Below are 18,733 nucleotides of genomic sequence, written 5' to 3'. Positions count from 1 at the left end.
CGCTGCGTGATTACGTGTCCGAAAAAGGTTTTCTTTTTATTGCGCTACTGCCACACACGGGAGAGTGTTTGTTGGGATTCAGGTATTTAAAATGTAAGTACATATTTCTATATATTTATTTACACTATAGCGTACATGAAGCGAGCCGAACACGAGCACGTGTTCCGGTGGAATTGGATTCGATTTTACAGCGACTCCCAGGACACCCAGGTGGAATGCCCGTCCGACAAACGATGCTGGTGAATTCACGCGCATTGCACCTCGCATTCCTTCAAGCTAAGGAACCACGCCAATCGTTGCCCCCCACGTTCGTTCGAGGGTCTTCCATGGACCGAGGCGTCTCTCCCTTGTCCGCCCTAACTCTCCAGCGGCTGCAAACCGTGCACCGTGTACTGATGCTGCACCAGCTCGGCCGCGTTCGGGCAGCTCACATCGCACAGATGGCACTGTATTAGCTTGTCGTCGGCGTGCGTCCGCTTGTGACCGCGCAAGCTGTCCGAGCGGCCGAAGCACTTGCCGCACACGTCGCACCGGTACGGCTTCTCGCCCGTGTGCGTGCGCAGATGGATCTTGAGCGACTTGGGCCACGCAAACAGCTTGTCGCACATCGGACAGCGGTGCTTGCCCTTCGGCCCATTCGGCAGCAGTTCCGAGCCGGCGTACGCACCACCACCATGGCTGCCGGCCGTGACCGGCCCACTCGCCTGCGATGCGCTGTCGTCCTCGTAGCCATTGTTGCTGCTGTCGCACCCGCTCGTGGCCGGCAGGGACGGACGGTTCGGGGTGCGCGAGTCCTTTGGTCGGTTTTTTCGCTTGCTAGCGCTCTTGCCTTCCTTTCGGTCGACGCTGGCGGCACTGTAATGTGGAACGACACAGTGGAACGATGAAGCATTAAAGCATTGATTTTAAAAATTCATTTTTGTTCGCATGCTTACGTTGTGTTTGTCGCGATTCGGTTTGTACTGTTGTCGGTGGTCGATTGGTACAGCGCATGGTGCCCCTCCTCCCCATCTTCTTCATCCTCTTCCTCGTCCTCGCCATCATCTTCATCCTCTTCGTCCTCATCTTCACTTTCAGAGCAGCTCGCTTCCTTCACCATCACTTCAATAACCTGAAATTAAATTCATAAAAATACGTTAAAAACACTTCCTCACCTGCTAAAAGGTTTCTTCCACCGTACCTGCTCATCTTCGCTCTCTTCCGATTCATCCTCCTCCTCTTCTTCTGCCTCTTCTTCTCCTTCCTCCTCATCCGTATCATCATTAAGCTGCCCCCCGACACCATTACCATTCTCACCAACATGACCGCGCGCACCGTTCATCGTCCCACCGGCCGCGTCCATCAACGACCGATTGCTGCTCAGCTCACCAAGCTCCCCGCCACCGTCCGCATCGGAGTCGCCCGCCTCAGAAGCGGTGCTCGGTTCCTTGGACGTCGTCAGCGACAGCATGCTGAGGAACGATTCCTGCCGGTGGCACTTCTCGTGCGTCTTCAGATAGTCCGAGCGGATGAACGCCTTATCGCACTTGTCGCACTTGTACGGCTTCTCGCCCGTGTGCAGCCGGATGTGCATCTTCAGCGTGACGGCCGTCACGAACGTCTTGTCGCACTGGTTGCACTTGTACCGCCCGTCGCTCGTGCGCTCGTAATCGGACCGATGGAACTCACCCAGCGCCGACCGGGACGCCGGTTCGACCACCTCGCCCGCCTCGCGCTCGGTGGTGCTGCCGGTGGCCGGCGGCTTGCTTTGCTTCTGCGGGCTCGTATTAGGCGTTGCCGTACCGTTGCTTCGACTGCTGCTGCTACTTCGGCTGCTGCTGCTACTGCTGCTGCTGCTGCTACTGTTGCTGCTATTGCTGCTGCTACTGCTGCTACTGCCATTCGCAACCACACCGCCATCCTCAAACGTTGCCTTAGTGCCACCACTTTTGCTTCCCACCGCCGTCAGCAGCTTTACCCTGCTGGTCGATCCATCCATCGTTGAATCATTGCCCTCCTCTTCGTCCGGCCGAGCTGCGGCAGTAGGGCCGGTCGTCGGCACCCCGTCAGCACCCCCGCCGGCGGCCGCCGCCTCCGCCACCAGCTGCAGGTGGCGCTTCGATTTGAAGTGTTCCTTCAGGTAGTCGACCCGGTTGAACGACCGGTCGCAGATGTCGCAGTGGAACGGTTTCTCTTCCGTGTGCGCTAGCGCGTGCTTGCGCAGTAAGGCCACCTGGCTGAACACGGCGTCGCAGATCTTGCACACAAACTGCCCGTCGTTCGACTCGGTAAAGTGGTAGTTTTCCGGCGCCAGCCCGGCCCGCCCGATCAGCGGTTTGCCGGTGGAGCCCCCCGTACCAGCAGCCGCCGGCGTGGAGGGACTCGACTCCGCGTACGCCAAATCCTCCTTCACCGTCGCCAGTGCCGGTGGTGGCGGCGTGGAGGCAGCCGATCGACTTCCCCCGCTCGATGCGGCCGCTGCGGCCGCCGCCGCCATGCTCGCGATGGCGGCCGCCGGCAGCATCCCATCCTTAAAGTGCACCTTCAGATGGCGCTCGAGATAGTCCGACCGGATGTACGACTCGTCGCAGAAGGCGCACTTGTACGGCTTCTCGTTCGTGTGGATGCGGAAGTGGATGCGCACCGTCTGCTGGTGCGAGAAGAGCCGCTCGCACACCGTGCACATGAACTTGCCGTCGGGCGTCTTCACGCAGTACTCCTGCTGGTGGTGGTCGGGCGGTTTGCGCTCCTCGATCGGTTTCAGCAGCGAGATGCCGGTCGAGGGCGGCTTGGACGTGATTATCGGTTTGGGCAGTTTGGCGGTGGAGGGCAGGAGCGTGGTCTGGGACGGGCCACCATCGCCAGCAGGCGGTTGCCGGCCGGTCGGTTTAGTGTCGGCGGCAGGATTGACCTTCAAATCGATCGCACCCGGTGCGCCCGGATCTTCCCCGTTGCCGATCACGTGCTTTTTCAGATGATTCTTCAGATAGTCCGACCCGATGAAGGTCAGCTCGCACAGCGGACACTTGAAGGTGGGCAAATCTGCGCGAGAAACAGAGAAAGAGAGTAAGTTCGTTACTTCGAAATTATTTAAAAAAAACCGCCCGATTTCCTACACTTACCAGGATGCGATCGCACGTGCAGCATCAGTTCCGGTTCGCGGGCAAACCCTCGATCACACACCGGACACCGATGCTTGGCGCTCTCTTCCACCGCCGCCGCCGCCGCTGCTGCCGCCAGCCGCTTCGAATGTTGCTCCTCCATCGCGGCCAAAAACCGGCCATGCACCCCGCTCAGCCTCGGCAGCAGGATACGCCCACCGCCCACCGACCCACCCTCCCTTCGCTGCAGGAACCGCTGGTGCTGATCGCTACTATCCGCTCCCGTGCCCTCATCGTCGCCATCCTCATCGTCATCGTCGTCGTCGCGCCGATCGTCACTCGAAATGCTCGTGCCGGTGTGCGAGGTGCGCCGCGACACCGCCCCAAACCGGCCCTTCAGCGCCACACTGCTGCCCCGGTCGTCCACCAAATCCTCGATCTTGCGCACCATCAAGCGGGGCCGCTTGGCACGATGCTCGTATTGCTGGTTCGCGTCCGCTTGATGGTGCTGCTGCTGCATCCGCCCGTAACTGTTTCCCTCCTCCTCCTCTTCCCCATCCTCCTCCTCCTCCTCCTCCTCCTCGCCCTCACCGCCCCCCTCCTCGTCCTCCTCGTCCTCCATCGGGTGGAAGCTGTGGTACTTCAGGTAGTGGCACTGCAGGAAATCCATCCGGATGAACGCTTTCGGGCACATGTTGCACTTGTACGGCCGCTCGCCCAAATGCTGCTGGTGCAGGTGCTCCTCCAGCTCGACCCCGTCGCCGTACGCTTTGTCGCAGTACGTGCAGGCGAAGTAGTTCGCCTCCGTTTCCGGCACCGGGGGCAACGCGTCGGCCAGCCCCATCCCCGCATGCTCCGTCCGGATGTGGTGCGCAAAGGCGGGATCGGACGCGAACACGCTAAAGCACAGCTTGCACTCGAACGGGTTGTTCTTCTCGTGGATGCGCATGTGGTAGCGCAGATGGTCCGGCCGGTGAAAGATCCGCGGGCACACGTCACACTGGTACGTGCGTTCTGTGGCTGCAAAAGAAAAAAAAAGGATGGAAAAAAGCAAGAAAATGGCGTTAAATCGAAAACGGGACCGCAGCACACTGTGATTCAGTGGAGGGCGGCACAACTTACCAAGCAACGATGACCTCTGTGCCGTCTTCGATAGGATGTTCGCGGCGACCACCATCACGTCCTCCTCGTCATCGTCATCGTCATCGTCGTCGTCGTCTCCATCTTCGTCCGAATCATCCGCACTGTAGTCGGCTGCTGCTGCTGAGCCGTTGACAAGCTGCTGGTGCTGCTGCTGCTGCTGCTGCTGCCGGTGTTGCTGTTGCAGCTTTTGCAGCCCGTTCAGCACACCGCCATTCCGGTGGGCCGCACCGTACAGCTTCCCCCCGGTGGCGTCGCTGGCGCCGTCCTCTCCTCCACGCCCATTCCCTGTGACCCCATTCGAGGCGGCGACGGCTGCAGGGCGATGTGGCGCCCCACCTACCATGCGCTGGTGGTGCCCTCCGCTCGACGGCTCCTCGTCGCCCGAGTGCATGCTGGTGAGAAACTTGATGTGATCCTCGTCAATGCCGACCTCCACTATCTCCTGATCCGACGACTGTTCGCCCCCATTCGCTGCCGCCTCGACATCCATCGCGACCGATGCAGCTGCTGCTGCAGCGTGTCGCCGTACACCACCGCCGCTTTCATCGTGGTCGTTGTGGTCTTTTTTCTCCGCCTTCAGCTCCATCGCGCTCGCAGGCAAGCACGGGAGAGCGGTGTATCCCGTCGAACAGGCCCCTGCCTGCAGCTGCTGCTGCTCTGCGCGGACCGCACGGTCCGGTTCCACTTCCCTTCTTCTTCGCTCACACTCACTCACACACAGGCTCGCGCGCGCTCGCACACTGTTTCGCTTCGCTCGGTGTGTGTTGTTCACTTTCTCGCGATTGCGGTTGTCTCTATCTCACCGCGGAACCCGCAGGGCCCCTCTGAATGGTGCGATGGTGTGCGGTCGGGGGTCGGTTCGCATCGGAAAGGGGGAGGCACTGTGCTGTGACGCAAGATGGAGAAAGAGAGCGTGCACCCGCACCCGCAGCCGATAATCTAAAAACCCCCCGCACACCCAGATTCCAACACTTTTCGCACGTCGGCCTGCCGCCTAAAAACGCCAAACCCCGCACAAGCTCACGTTCTACACCAGCTACGCGGATGGATGGGAGGGGGTGCCGGGACGGTAACTGGCAACGAAGGTAGCAGCACGTCCAACTTTTCCCCCATCACACCTACACATACACAGACACACGCAGACACGCGCGCGCGCTCGAGAGCAACCCGCGGAACCGTCCAACCCACGGCCGTGGTAGGGCGGCGGCGGCGACGGCAGCGGCAGGTTGTATTACACAGACACACACGGCGTGTAGGTGTCCTTGGTGTGGCGGGGTACGACCTGGCGGCCAACACACAAACCAAACACTCAAAACACTCGAAAATCGCCTCCACTTCACGGGTACGCCTCGTTGTCGTCGTCGTAGTTCGGATGTTCGGAAAGCACCACAGCAACAAAACCCGAATGCCGACTGCTTGCCAACATCCGGTGTGGCCGACAAAAGCAGGCACCGCTGCTACAGCTATACACACGCACACACGCGCGAGCGTCGAGCACACCACACCACCGAAATGGCCCGTGCAGCAGAATCCGTCCAGAGAACCGCACGAACCGAACGCGCACGGCGGAATGAATATCGTCGTCGTTGCAATCCGCGCACCAATACACACACACACGTACACACATAGACGCACGCACACACACGCGCGTGTCAAGCACACCCGGGGCCAAAACCCGTCCCACCCGTCGTCGTCGTCGTCGTCGTGGATCCGCCTGTTTCTGCACTTGTGCACATTCAGACGTGCCGAGGCACGGCGGGCGAAGCGAACAGGCGACGGCGATGATTGCAATCGGTGCGGGTACGGGCGGATACTGGCGGTGCCCTTGCCACTCTGTCTTCCATTCGTCCCCGTTCTCCCACCGTGCGCTGCCGACACACGTCCGACCAATCCGGTTCCTTCGCGATGCGATGCGCGATTTCCAGGCACAGCGGGCAGGCAGACAGACGCAGTGGCCCTTGTATGTTCTCCCTGCTGGCTGCGTGTTGTTCCACACGATTTTTCCTCCCCGTACTCGTACCCGCACGCCCGCCTCTCTACCCCCGTGCGCTTTCTAGGCAGGGCAGGGTACCCTTCCCGCAACTGCGCTGCTAGCCCGACATTCGGTGCACATACACCGTTGGTACAATGGGAGGTAGAGAGATGGTTGCCCTTACCACCCGGCTGTTCGCTCGCTACCCCCGATCACTCCATCGCCCACGTTTCGTTTATGCTTGCTCATATTCGAGCAGTTATGCTTTCGGCGGGTTTTTTCTCCCCCTGCCTTTTTTAAATTCAATTACACGAGCAAAACGGATCCAAAATAAGTGAGTTCACTTTTTGTAGAATTGTTACGGTTTTTTTTAGTTTGAAAGTTTGATAAACAAAATCAAACAAAAAAAATCAAAAATAAACACTCCCAAAACGTTGCAGTCGTCGACCACTGTGCATCTGTCAGATGAGTGAAAAATGAGAAAATAACTCGAAAAAAGATTAACAAATGGGGTTTAAATATTTTTAAAGTAGTTATTATATTTTTTTCATAACTGTCTGAATAACTTCATTAAATTTATAAAATAATTTTTATTATTTTTTATTCAAACCCCATTCGAGCAGCAGCAGCAAATATTCGAGCAGCTCCCGTTTGACAGCTAGGAAAGCGAGCAGCAGCGGCTGCTCGACCGCGCAGCGGACATAAACAAAACTTCAAACTTCAAACTCGCATCGCCCAACGCATTTCCGCGCTCGTCAGTTGTACCCAGCGAACCCTCCCTGCATCAAAGACGCGCTTGGAAAGTGAGTCAAGTTTTCTCCGAACAAAAAATACAGCACAAAAGCCCCCAAAATGGTCCGCACCAAGGTGTCCCGTGCGGCTACCAAGCGCGGTCAGAACAGCTCCGACTCGAAGCTGTACATTGAGATGAAGCTGCGCGATTTCGACGTCATATGTAAGTAAGCTGGGCACGGGTGCGCGTCCCAAACAAACGGTCCTTCATTGCTGTTGTGTCCCTCCCCCCGGTTTCAGCCGATTGCCATCTGACCAACATCGAGCTCAAGTTCCAGAACGATATGGACCGGCTGAACCGGGCGTTTGAGGTGATGCGTTCGCGCATCCCCAAAAACTTGCTCTCGCTCACGATGGGCGAGCTGCGCGCAATGGTAAGTTGGCCATTTTGGTCTCCGTCCTACCGATATACATCAAGAAAATGCATCCCTATTCTCTCTGCGTAGCAAAAAGCAACGGAAGAGCTGAACACTTCGCCACAGCTGAATCAAACGGTGAGCGCTAACATGAGCGCCCTGCTGGAGAAATCTTGTCGCAAAAAGTCCAAAGACGATGGTAAGTGTATCTTAGGCGGGCATTAATTACATTTTTTTTAAACTACATGTCACCATCCCGTCACTAATCAACTGCTTCATAATTTGTAACTAACCGGTGTTTGTTTTCTCTCTCTCTTCGCACCTCTTTTCATACAAAACATACGCACATGTAAACGCTGGGTGGCTGGTATACACACACACACACTCACACCCACACTCACCCACTTTCCGTACCGTGGATCATAACGCTCAGGTTACCTTACAGAGGAGAGCGAACAGGGCGACACGTACCGGATGGGATCGCTCAAGCCGTCGTCTAAGGCACGCTTTGGCCCGCTGATGTCGGCCAGAACACGGCGCCGCAGCAAATCTACCAGCGCGATCGCGACACCGACCGTAAACCGCACGCTGTTCCTGCCCCAGAGTGCAATGGCCGGACGACTGCAGCAGCCAGGATCGACCGTGAAAGCCCTTACAGCGGCCGCAGTAGCAGCACCACCACCGCCGGGTTCGGAACGTACTTCCCGTTCGAAGCTGAAGAGCTCGCTCGCAACCAATCGCCCCAAAGCGATCAGTGCCGATCGGGGGTACGGTGTGATCACGCCAAAGGTACAACCGTACGCCGCCCTGGCAATGATCCGGCACGCTAAGCAGGGCGAGTCGGTTTTCTCGCTCACGGGCAGTCCGGTCGTTACCGCGAAGTAAGTGCAGGCTTTATAGTTTAATCATTTGCGTACGATATTTTAATGCTTTTTTTATATTCTCTTCCTGCAGTATGCTGGAGTCAAGCGCCAACGTGAATATCCCCGTGTCCAACGGTATGATTGCCATCAGACCGACCGAGCTGGACGTGATCGATGAATCGCTCATACGTAAGATCGACCCGAACGTGCTGATGGAGCTGAAGCAGCTGCAAACGAATCTGGACAAAATTATGAGCACGCTTAACCTTTCCTGAGAAGAGCGAGCCACTCAGCCGCCGTGTAAGTGTAGTAGTAGTTGCGGGGGCCCTTTTTTCTACGATTAGTTTTTGACACACATCAACGTCGTGTTTTATGTTGATAAATCATTTCTCTCTGTCTCGTATTAGTATTATAAGCTATTTTATTCAGACTGAATAAACGTACCAATTTGAATCACGATACAAATTGTACTCAATTTCCTACGCTAATTCCTACAGGAATTGTATCGGTTTTATACCCGGTACCAGGTCCAAGTATAGTTCCGTATCCGTATTCGGAACAGTTCCGGGTACTGTTCTTGAAAATAATGGAAATCGGAAGCTATTTCTGGATTATTATGGGTTCATAATCGGTTCCAGGACCGGTATGGGTTTAGTATCTGTTTAGTATGGGTTTAGTATCAGCTGCTTTATGGGTTTACTTTCTGTTCTAAAACTTATATGGATTCTTGAAAGATTCCAGGACCAGTATGGGTTCATGATCGGTTCCAGGTCCTGTATGGGTTTATTATCAGTTCCAGGTCCTTTATGGGTTTACTTTCAGTTCCAGGTCCTGTATGGGTTTAGGTTCAGTTCCAGGTCCTTTATGGGTTTACTTTCAATTCCAGGACCGGTATGGGTTCAGTATCAGTTCCAGGTCCTGTATGGGTTCAGTATCAATTTCAGGTCCTGTATGGGTTTACTTTCAGTTCCAGGACTGATATGGATTCTTGATACATTCCAGGATCAATATGGGTTCCAGTATCAGTACCAGATCCTTTATGGGTTTACTTTAAGTTCCAGGACCTATGTGAATTATTGATATTTTTTTCAAGCCCAGTATAGGTTCAGTATCAGTTCCAGGTCCTGTATGGGTTTAGTATCAGTTCCAGGTGCTGTATGGGTTTACTTTCAATTCCAGGACTGATATGGATTCATGAATGGTTCCAGAACCGGTATGGGTTCAATATCAGTTCTAGGACCGGTATGGGTTTATGATAGGTTCCAGGGCAGGTATAGGCTCATGATCTGATCCAGTACCAGCATGGGTTCTTGATAGATTTTAGGACCAGTGTGGGTTCAGTATCGGTTCCAGGACCGGTATAGGTTCAGTACCAGATCCAAGACCGGCATTAGGTCATGTAGAGTTCTTGTACTAGAATATGTAATCTATTGGTGTCAGGTCCAGTATGGGGTTGGTTTTGGTTTTAGGTCTCTTAAGAGATCTTCATAAGTATCTCATTTTAATTGTGTTAAGAAGTCATTAATTTCAGCGCACTCTTAAGAGTAAAAGGGATCTTTGAAATGTATTTGCGCAGCCCTGTAACCTGGCCAAATTAACTAGTTACAACAAAATGCAACAATTCAAGGAAGCTTACCCGAAATAATTCAATGCCATCTTTTATTACAGAATAATAATTAATATCCAATTAATTAATTTAGGTCAATTTTACATGATAATGTTACTTAATACAGGCGAAGAACTAATGCATTATCCCACCGATAGCACACACACACCTAACGTACTAATTACAATATATTGTGGTGCGGTATCTGTTACCCAGATATCTTGGTTTGCAAAAAACAAGACTTTCCCTCACTAATCTGCGCCCTGTGCGCCGCGTGCATAGTAAATCTTTCCTCCACCGTTCGTTCGCGCTCTATCGATTCGGCCTAGCCCCGAAATGATAAGATTTCCCCCCATACTCCATCACCCCATCCCTTCCTCTTCACCCCCACCCTCCTCACCCTGTGTGAGCGCGTGAGCGGCAAGGGCCGAAACGTTCGCCAAAAAACCACACCTCGCGCATTAATACGCTCGCAACCATGAGCATGCACACAGCTGTTACGCAGCCGAACACGTCGCTGCTCGATCAAGTGACGCTGATTGTGAAGATACCCGCCGCCACCGTGTACATCGTGACCCGCGGGCTGCTGCTGATCGTCAAAACGTTAACGCGTGAGTAAAAGAATAAAAAAAGGCAGACAAGTCTGTGGCCTCTCTCTCTCTCTCGCTTAGAAAATTGTGCTTTAATACGCATTAATTCTCCCTTCCGCAGGGCTTGGAAGGATGTTGCAGCAGTGAAGCGTGTCCAATAACCACCATCCATGATATTAGCCGGAAACCCCCGCGACAGGTGCGAAAGCGCGAACGAGTGAACTTATGCTTTAAGTGTTGTATTAGGTAAAGTTTAACTTTAAGCTAAATTAATGCGCTAGCTAATAATAAAACGTGTCAGTAATGTGCTACAACATTAAAAAAAAAAATGATGTGTGGTGTTCGTTGTGCAAATGTCGCCTATTCAACCCAGACACACACACTCGCACCCTCGCAGCTTATCTTCCGCTTTTATAAAAGCAACAATATTTAGCAACGGAATCTGGGCTTTTATCTAAAACCACCTTATCGTTTAGCTCCGGAAGGCGAGATAGCGCTAAAAACGTGCCGTTTTTTCTTCCTCTTTCCCCCTTTAAAGGGCACTTTTTTGGGGGCAAATTAATCATTGCACCGAGAACTGGCTTCGCCCCGTTGGCAATAGTCGCCAAGTGTCTCGCCTACTGTGACACATCCACGGCTGAGACTGAAATTGATTTGCAAACCCATACACACACCCAGACAGACCGTTTTGTTGATGGTTGTTTGCTAGCCCCCATTCAAACGAAACATGTCATTCCGCGGCGGGACAGAGTGGCAAAAGAAGGAAAAAAGAGAAAAAAAACAGCAGCAGCAGCAGCATACACGTCGACGACGAAAACATATCGAAACATACCGAGTCGTGTCGAAAGTCGAGCCGACTTGTGTGGGTGGCGTTGTTGGGGTTCACCCCCCCACACGGAAGGAAAACGCACGCGCAGGACAAACGCTTTTCGAAACGTCAGTCGTCGGCAGCAGCAGCTGTGTGCATATTCTCTTTTTCGCGGAAGCAACGGGGTCGTCGTTGACATTTCGCACCGCACTCCTTTCCTCGCCTATTCCTTTTTTTTAACCCCGCAAGCGAACAAAACCGATCAATAATTCGTGACCGTGTCCGCCACACAGCAAACGGGGGTAAATCATCTCGTCAACTCCGGACCACTGCTCACCAGGGTGTTGTTTGCGATTGCAGTGAAAATAATGCATAAAGTACAGCCGGAAGTGCAGAGCATTGCTATACGGTAGTGTGATACCATCAGGCCTGCAAGAACGAAAGCTGCTTTGGCCCAAAACCACCAGCCAAGCTGTTAGGAAAGAAGTGAGCAATTTTAGTGTGCGTGTCCGTGTGTGTCCGTGTGTGTGCGTGATTATGTGAGTACCATTTTTTGGGGTGGATGCACCGTCACCGATAAGTGGAACTGAAGCGAATCCACCACCATACCCAGCTTGCCAGTGAGGACTGGAAAAAGGTACGGAAAAAACTGCAAAAGCCACCATGCGTCTCCATCGGGTCACGTTTTTCCCATTGGTAGAAAGGAGTTGCAAGAAGCCTCTCCTACCCTGAAGATGTCTCCCAAGGGGACATTGACATTTTTCGCATACTGTGGAAAAGTATAAAAAATGCATTCCATCTTGTTTTGGCTTGATTGTTAGCTCTTCATCATCGAAAAAATAGCTTAAATTCCCCAGTGCATACATCATCATTGAGAAAGAGCCCGAATTGAAATTGGGTCAAGTTTGCGTCAGACATTCCCACTGTGGCATTGTGTGTGAGGCCGTTGTGGGCCGATTCTACAAGTCCTAATGACATTGGAGGTTAAATAATGCCCTTCTCATCCTTAATTTACAATTAAAGCACCCAAAGCCTACTATGGTCGAGGATGTCTTCACTGCTAGCTCTGCATTTCTTGCACGCTACATTCGTCCCTGAGCACACGAACCGAGCCCTTGAGATACCGTACAGAGCGCGTTTGTCAATCAATATTTTGTCGCAGGAATCGAATTCGACGAGACGCCAAAGCGAATGTTTTATCGATTGAAATTGTTTTTTTTTCTGTTTTTATGTTTTGCTGCACTAGTGTAATTGATTGTATCCTTGTGTGTGTGTGTGTGTGTGTGTGTGTGTGTGTGGGTGCATTAAAAAGGATGTGTTTATTTTTAGGTAACTTCCGCTTTAAAAACCAAGCGCAATCGAAGGAGACAAGTGACACCGCAACGCCTCCCAGCCCGACCCGAGCATGCCGATCGTGAATATACTGAAGCGCGCCTCCAGCTACATCCTGGGCAGCGATGACGACGCGGAGGAGGGGCCGGGCGAGCTGGTGTACGAAGACAACGAGATACTGTTCTGCAAGAACAACATCTGCGTCCATCCGCCGGCCGTAGTGCGGCAGGAGTCGGACATACTGCACTATCCGGGCTACCTGACCGTCACGACCAAAACGTTCATCGACCAGTACAACAATGCCAAGCGTCCGACGCTCTTCCTCACCTGGATACCGAACTCGACGCTCCGCAAGTGCCCCTCGACGGTGGAAAACGTGGGCCTGGCCCGGGCGGCCGCGAACGGTGTGGCGCTGAGCGAAAGCAAGCTAAAGCTCCACCTGCAGCAGCTACAGCCAGCGCCGAAGGGTAATGGGGCGGACCGGGGCGCGGCCGGCCAGCCGGAGAAACCGACCGGGCCGGTCGGCGAGAATCCGTTCACAACGACGATCAAGATCGCGAACACGAATCCGTTCCTGGAACCGTACAACGAAACGATCGCCCAGTCGGCGACGAGCGACAGCAAGTCGATGAACTGCTCCGACTACTCGGAAACGATCAGCATCAGCTCGAACTCGGACAAGGCCAGCCTGTGCAACAGCAACGACTACGACGGGCGCGACGACGGTCCCGACGATGAGGACGACGTGGATGAAGGGTGCATCGTGACGTCCGAAGCGCACCACTCGACAGCCTCGGTCGGGGGAGGCGATGGTGCAGCGAACGATCTGCTCGAGGAGGAGGAGGAAGAGGAGGGTGAAGATGCGGAGCTAAAGACGGAACTGCAGCCACTGCTCGAGGACGGCACGAAGCTCTCGGCGGCGGGCGGCGGCACGGCCAAGCTGCACCACCATCACAAGCTCCCGTCCCAGTCGTCCGTCACGTCCGTCAACATAACGATCGCGAGCCCGCACATCCAAAACGTGGACATTTCGCCGCCGGAGGCGACCCTGCCGGCGACGGAGCGCTTCCTGCGCTCGCTCTCCATCACCTCCAGCGACGAGAACAACCCGAACTGGATGTCGCCCGAGCTGCTGGCGTACAAGCACAATCTCGCCTTCCCGGAGAGTGCGTCCGCGTCGCCGATCGTGAGCCGCAAGGCGCCGCTCAAGTGTCGCCGCTTCTCGGTCGACCTGAGCCAGATGCGTGCGCTGCGCCTGTTCTTCAACGACGAGCAGTGCACCTCCGGCCAGCTCGTGATTGCGTCGCGCGAATCCCAGTACAAGATACTGCACTTCCATCACGGCGGGCTGGACCATCTCGCACAGGTGCTGCACCAGTGGCACTGTCTGCTGCACAACATCAAGCTAGCCCCCGGGCAGGACGAGCCGGCCAACGTGCCGTACCGGCAGTTTATGGTGTGCCGGCCGGAGGTGCGCCCGGCCGAGCTGCACCCGGAGGAGGGCAAGGTGTCGAAGATTACGACCGACTACTTCTACGGCACGCTGCTGAACGAGCGCGGCCAGATCGAGGACGATCTGCAGCTGCGCAAGTGCGTGTTTTTCGGCGGGCTGGACCGCAGCCTGCGCAAAACGGTGTGGCCGTTTCTGCTGCACTGCTACAGCACCGGGTCGACGTTCGAGGATCGGGCCGCGCTCGGGGAGATACGGCGCCAGGAGTACGAGGAGATTACGCGCAGGCGCCTGTACTCGATGTCGCCCGAGGCGCAGGCCCAGTTCTGGCGCACGGTACAGTGCGTGATCGAGAAGGACGTGGTGCGGACGGACCGGGGCAATCCGTTCTTTGCCGGGGACGACAATCCCAACATTGACACGATGAAAAACATACTGCTGAACTATGCATTCTACAATCCGGGCATGTCGTAAGGAGCGCGTTTCCAATGCCGAAGACACACGGCAAGATCGTTCGATTATCATTTCCTTCCTTCTTTTCCTTCAGATACACCCAGGGCATGAGCGACCTGTTGGCACCGGTGCTGTGCGAGATCAAAAGCGAGTCGGAAACGTTCTGGTGCTTCGTGGGGCTGATGCAGCGGGCGATCTTCGTCTGCACCCCGACGGACAACGATATCGATCGGAACTTGGTAGGTATAGGGGAAGGACCATACCTATAAGAAGAAGTATACTAAATGAGAGGGACTTCATATTGCATGGAATGATCATTAGTGCTTTGCAAAAATCATTAACTCTGCGCCATTATCTATCCACATGATGGATCTTATGCTTCAAATTAAAGATTAATAATTCTGATTCAAATTCTTGGATCTAAATTAATCTTTGAATTTCAATATCAAGATTTGAGATTCACGGATCTTTCAAAGTATATTCCGTAGCAAGGATTGATTATCCTGCTGCGTGGTAATGAATTAAGTCTTGAAAGCCTGTATAGACCGTCATATCCGCGTAGGATGTTAGAAGAATAGAAGAAGAAGAATCTTTCAAAGAGATGCATTAATATCTAATGTTTTTTGAAGGTGTATGTAAAGATTTTCTCTCGTTTTAGGCTCTTGAAGTAGTGATGGGAAAAATGAAGATTTCGCCGAAATCGATTCCGGATAGCTCCGAAGTTTTTTGGAATCGATTCCGGATAGTAGGTCCGGAATCAATTTCCCGAATCGATTCCGGAATCGGCTCCGGAGTTGGTTCCAGAATTGGTTCCGACATCGGCTTCGGAATCGGAATTGGCTCCGGAATCGGAATCGGCTCCGGAATCGAAATCGGCTCCGGAATCGAAATCGGCTCCGGAATCAGAATCAGCTCCGGAATTGGCTCCGAAACCAACTTCGGAATCGGCTCCGGAATCGGCTCCGGAACCAACTCCGGAATCGGATCCGGAATCGACTCCGGAATCAGAATCGATTCCAGCATTGGAATCGGTTCCGGAATTGATTCCGAACACGGAATCGGGTAGGTCCGATTCCGAGCTCCCACCACTATCTTGAAGAAACAATCTCTTCTTCTTCTTCTTATCGTTTCGAGGTTATTCTCCGGTTCGGTAATGGAATTCAGCTTCCTGGACGCTCCGCTACTAATCCGTGGTTGCGATCTATTGTTAACCTCTTTGGCAAGCTGCTCTATTAGGCCCAGCTGCTAAGGCTATATGTCCTAATAAGCGATTTGAATTTCTAGTAATCCCTATCAAAGTTGTTTTAACGTATTTTTTCGAGTCGTTGCATCGAGTGTAAATTCTGCCTCTTTTTGCGTGTCTGTGTCGGAACAGATATTCAGATATTCATTAGTTACTTCAGATTCATAAAATATTAGCAATTCACTAACTTTTAACGATTCATGAATCTGTGGAGATTCGATTAGAATGAATCTTTATGAAATATTCTAGAAGCACAACACTACAGGCGGTCCCCGAGATACACGGTTAATGGGGACCGAAAACGGCCGCAAAATACCGCGTATCTCGAATTTCCGCGTAAGTCGAATCTCGTGATTTCCAGCTAAAATATCACAAATTTTCGTGTAATTTTGCAAGTAGGGAGCGGTTTTAGTCATTTTATGAATTATTTGATATGATCCTGACTGAATATAACAGTTTAAAATCATTTTAAAAAGTTTTTAACATTGGATCGAAACGGAAATTATTTGGAAATTTACAATTGATGTGTCAAAACAGTACAATTTTCTCAAAGAACTGTCAAATTAAAAAAAACCGTGTATCTCCGAATCCGCGTATAAGAGGTACCGTGTATCTCGGGGACCGCCTGTACTAGAAATCATTATGAATGTTACGTAGTTTATGGATAAGCCCCTATATAACTTATTGCTTAGACCTGCTCTTTAACACGAAACTCTTTTAACCGGCTTGCTCTGTTTGCAGTGTTACCTAAGGGAATTGATTCGGCTCATGGTTCCTAACTTTTACAAGCACCTGCAGAAGCATGCCGATGCGATGGAATTGTTATTTTGTCATCGTTGGATTTTACTGTAAGTATAACGGGAACATGGAAACGATCATTCTTCTTCGTTACAACGATTTCTGATTCTTGCACCCTAGATGCTTCAAACGTGAGTTCACCGAAGCGGTCGCCATACGAATGTGGGAGGCGTGCTGGTCCAACTATCTGACCGACTACTTCCACCTGTTCCTCTGCCTGGCGATCATTGCGGTCTACGCGGACGATGTAATTGCTCAAGATTTGCGCACGGATGAAATGTTGCTACACTTTAGCTCGCTGGGTAGGTGGTGGCGGTTTAAGCTGGTTGCAGGATGTCATTTATTTTATTTTTTCTCTGTTTTTTTTGTTGCAGCGATGTACATGGATGGACAGTTGATACTGCGTAAGGCGCGCGGTTTGCTGCACCAGTTCCGCCAGTATCCCAAGATACCCTGCACACTGTCCGGGCTGTGCAAACGGTGCGGCCCGGGCATGTGGGACTCTGGCCACCATCCGTCGATCGAATGCATCGGCCATCTCGATCACGAGACGTGTGCACTAGCGATGGATTAATTGGCGAAACCCGGGTATATTTGTCACCACATCATGAATCTATCGTTTCTCTTTTGTCGTACCACCGTTGCCTCTCTATCTCTAATGTAGTGGGTTTGCCGAACCAAGAAAAGTTTATGGTCTCACCATTTTAATTCGCTTGCCGCTTTTGTAAAAAACAGAGGATTTATTCTTAATTGATTTTCTCTCACGATTATCGAATGTGTTTATAAAACTTTTCGAAGTACAAGAAGAGATTTCTCAAATATTTCCGATTGAGATTTGATCGCAGGATGAACGGGATGTCAACTGGAAACGATAATAAGACGCCACTCAGCCACGAACCGTTAGGGTACGTTACAAAGCAGGCTGCTTTTATTCCGCACACAGCTTACTTATGCTTTTCGTTGACAGGGTGACAGGCCCACGTCTACTACACGCTTCGGTTGTGTTTGGTTCCATAGTAAGGCGCCAAAAGTAGCTCGTAATGTAATACTAGTCTATGATGATAATATTGCCAATATCTGCTATAGAATATCGAATCATTCCCGGTTTTCACTTTACCAAAAGAAACGTTAATTTATCCAGCGTAGTTTTAAACCAGAGCATCCGATCGGAACAAACCGTGCTAGACTTAAGTTGTAATATAGTGCAGCCACAGCAAGCAAAAAATTCTATTTTCATTTCCTTTCAATCTCCTCAAATCCTCCAACGTTTAACAAAAAGGTTTAAAAAATAGCCAATCCATTTTGGGACAGCAAACAGTAAAAAGTTGCAAAATTGTGAAGGCGAAAGGGATTGTTATTGGATCGGAAGTAGCAGAAAAAAAACAACTCGTTCAATAATTATACATAGAAATTATCTATTGTTGATGTTATACAGAATCTAATGCTATAGATATACCGAAAATTTTATAACCAATTTAACTGCTATCCAAAGTGTGTGTGTGTGTATGTGTCGATGCATACAAAAACAAACAGGACACTTGCGCTGTATGGCTTTCCATGATTGAACGTAATCGTGCTGCTGTTTTCTTTTCGCTTTACTAGTTCGTCTACACTAAGCTCAAGTCAAACGGTCACAGTCAAAGGAGAGTTAAATAGCATTTAAAAAACCCGATTCCGATACGAAAAAGACACACACAGTTTCAACGCGTATTAAAACTAAACAACTAGCCGTTTTAAGTTTAGCAATAGGATACAACGCAAACAATGTAATCAAAATCGCCTACACCCAATTACACGAAACACGCTGTACGCTTACAGGCATGAGTTTACAGTAAACAAACAGTAAAAACAAACTGTTGCAAAAAAGCTGGCAAGCTTACTATTGAAAGTGCTGTACATTATGAAAAAGAATATAAAACAATAACAGGCGTAAGTTATGAATGAACGGAAATGAGAAAGAATGAAAGCTACACAAATGTATGCACTATGAAGAGCAGAAAACTGAACATGTTAAAAGTAAAAGTAAACATTACAAACTAAAAGAAAGTAACAAAAAGACACGCTTAGGACTAATGATGATGAAAAAATCGAACAAACCCAGGGTAGGGACAAAACCATACAACTACAACACAGTATATAAAACAACACCTGTAATCTGCAATGTGCTAAGGAAAATAAAACAATAAGCAAAACATAAAATGGTACAGATGGCTTTTACGATTTCGGGGTTTTTTTTTTGGGGGCTCG

General features: G+C 51.4%; 3 protein-coding genes across 5 annotated transcripts; 2 read left to right on the top strand and 1 right to left on the bottom strand.

The window, feature by feature from the left end:
• Positions 1 to 10: 10 nt before the first annotated feature.
• On the bottom strand, positions 11 to 6,330 carry LOC120956484 (zinc finger protein 236-like). Its single transcript, XM_040377973.2, has 5 exons — positions 4,203 to 6,330; positions 3,102 to 4,100; positions 1,181 to 3,021; positions 936 to 1,111; positions 11 to 855 (listed from the first exon to the last, which is right to left on the bottom strand). Exons 1-5 carry the CDS (start codon positions 4,807 to 4,809, stop codon positions 357 to 359), a joined length of 4,122 nt encoding a protein of 1,373 aa, XP_040233907.2. The 5' UTR covers positions 4,810 to 6,330; the 3' UTR covers positions 11 to 356.
• A 539-nt stretch (positions 6,331 to 6,869) lies between these two features.
• Positions 6,870 to 8,681, top strand: LOC120959484 (borealin-like). Of its 2 annotated transcripts, none has more exons than XM_040382913.2 (5): positions 6,870 to 7,150; positions 7,228 to 7,361; positions 7,434 to 7,542; positions 7,777 to 8,224; positions 8,298 to 8,681. In XM_040382913.2, exons 1-5 carry the CDS (start codon positions 7,048 to 7,050, stop codon positions 8,479 to 8,481), a joined length of 978 nt encoding a protein of 325 aa, XP_040238847.2. In that variant the 5' UTR covers positions 6,870 to 7,047; the 3' UTR covers positions 8,482 to 8,681. The 2 variants fall into 2 exon arrangements, with proteins under 2 accessions (XP_040238847.2, XP_040238848.2); XM_040382914.2 differs by having other exon boundaries at positions 6,871 to 7,150; positions 7,789 to 8,224.
• A 1,556-nt stretch (positions 8,682 to 10,237) lies between these two features.
• LOC120954849 (TBC1 domain family member 16) lies at positions 10,238 to 18,685 on the top strand. 2 transcript variants are annotated; one of them, XM_040375103.2, is made up of 7 exons: positions 10,238 to 10,423; positions 10,524 to 10,648; positions 12,540 to 14,462; positions 14,540 to 14,684; positions 16,430 to 16,536; positions 16,607 to 16,788; positions 16,861 to 18,685. In XM_040375103.2, exons 3-7 carry the CDS (start codon positions 12,616 to 12,618, stop codon positions 17,058 to 17,060), a joined length of 2,481 nt encoding a protein of 826 aa, XP_040231037.2. In that variant the 5' UTR covers positions 10,238 to 10,423; positions 10,524 to 10,648; positions 12,540 to 12,615; the 3' UTR covers positions 17,061 to 18,685. The 2 variants fall into 2 exon arrangements, with proteins under 2 accessions (XP_040231037.2, XP_040231036.2); XM_040375102.2 differs by lacking the exons at positions 10,238 to 10,423; positions 10,524 to 10,648 and adding an exon at positions 11,192 to 11,847.
• Positions 18,686 to 18,733: the final 48 nt, after the last annotated feature.

Source organism: Anopheles coluzzii, chromosome 3 (genome assembly GCF_943734685.1).
Source record: "Anopheles coluzzii chromosome 3, AcolN3, whole genome shotgun sequence".
Classification (NCBI taxonomy): domain Eukaryota; kingdom Metazoa; phylum Arthropoda; class Insecta; order Diptera; family Culicidae; genus Anopheles; species Anopheles coluzzii.
The sequence above is the reverse complement of the archived record's forward strand: the minus strand, read 5'-3'. Positions and strand labels throughout refer to the sequence as shown.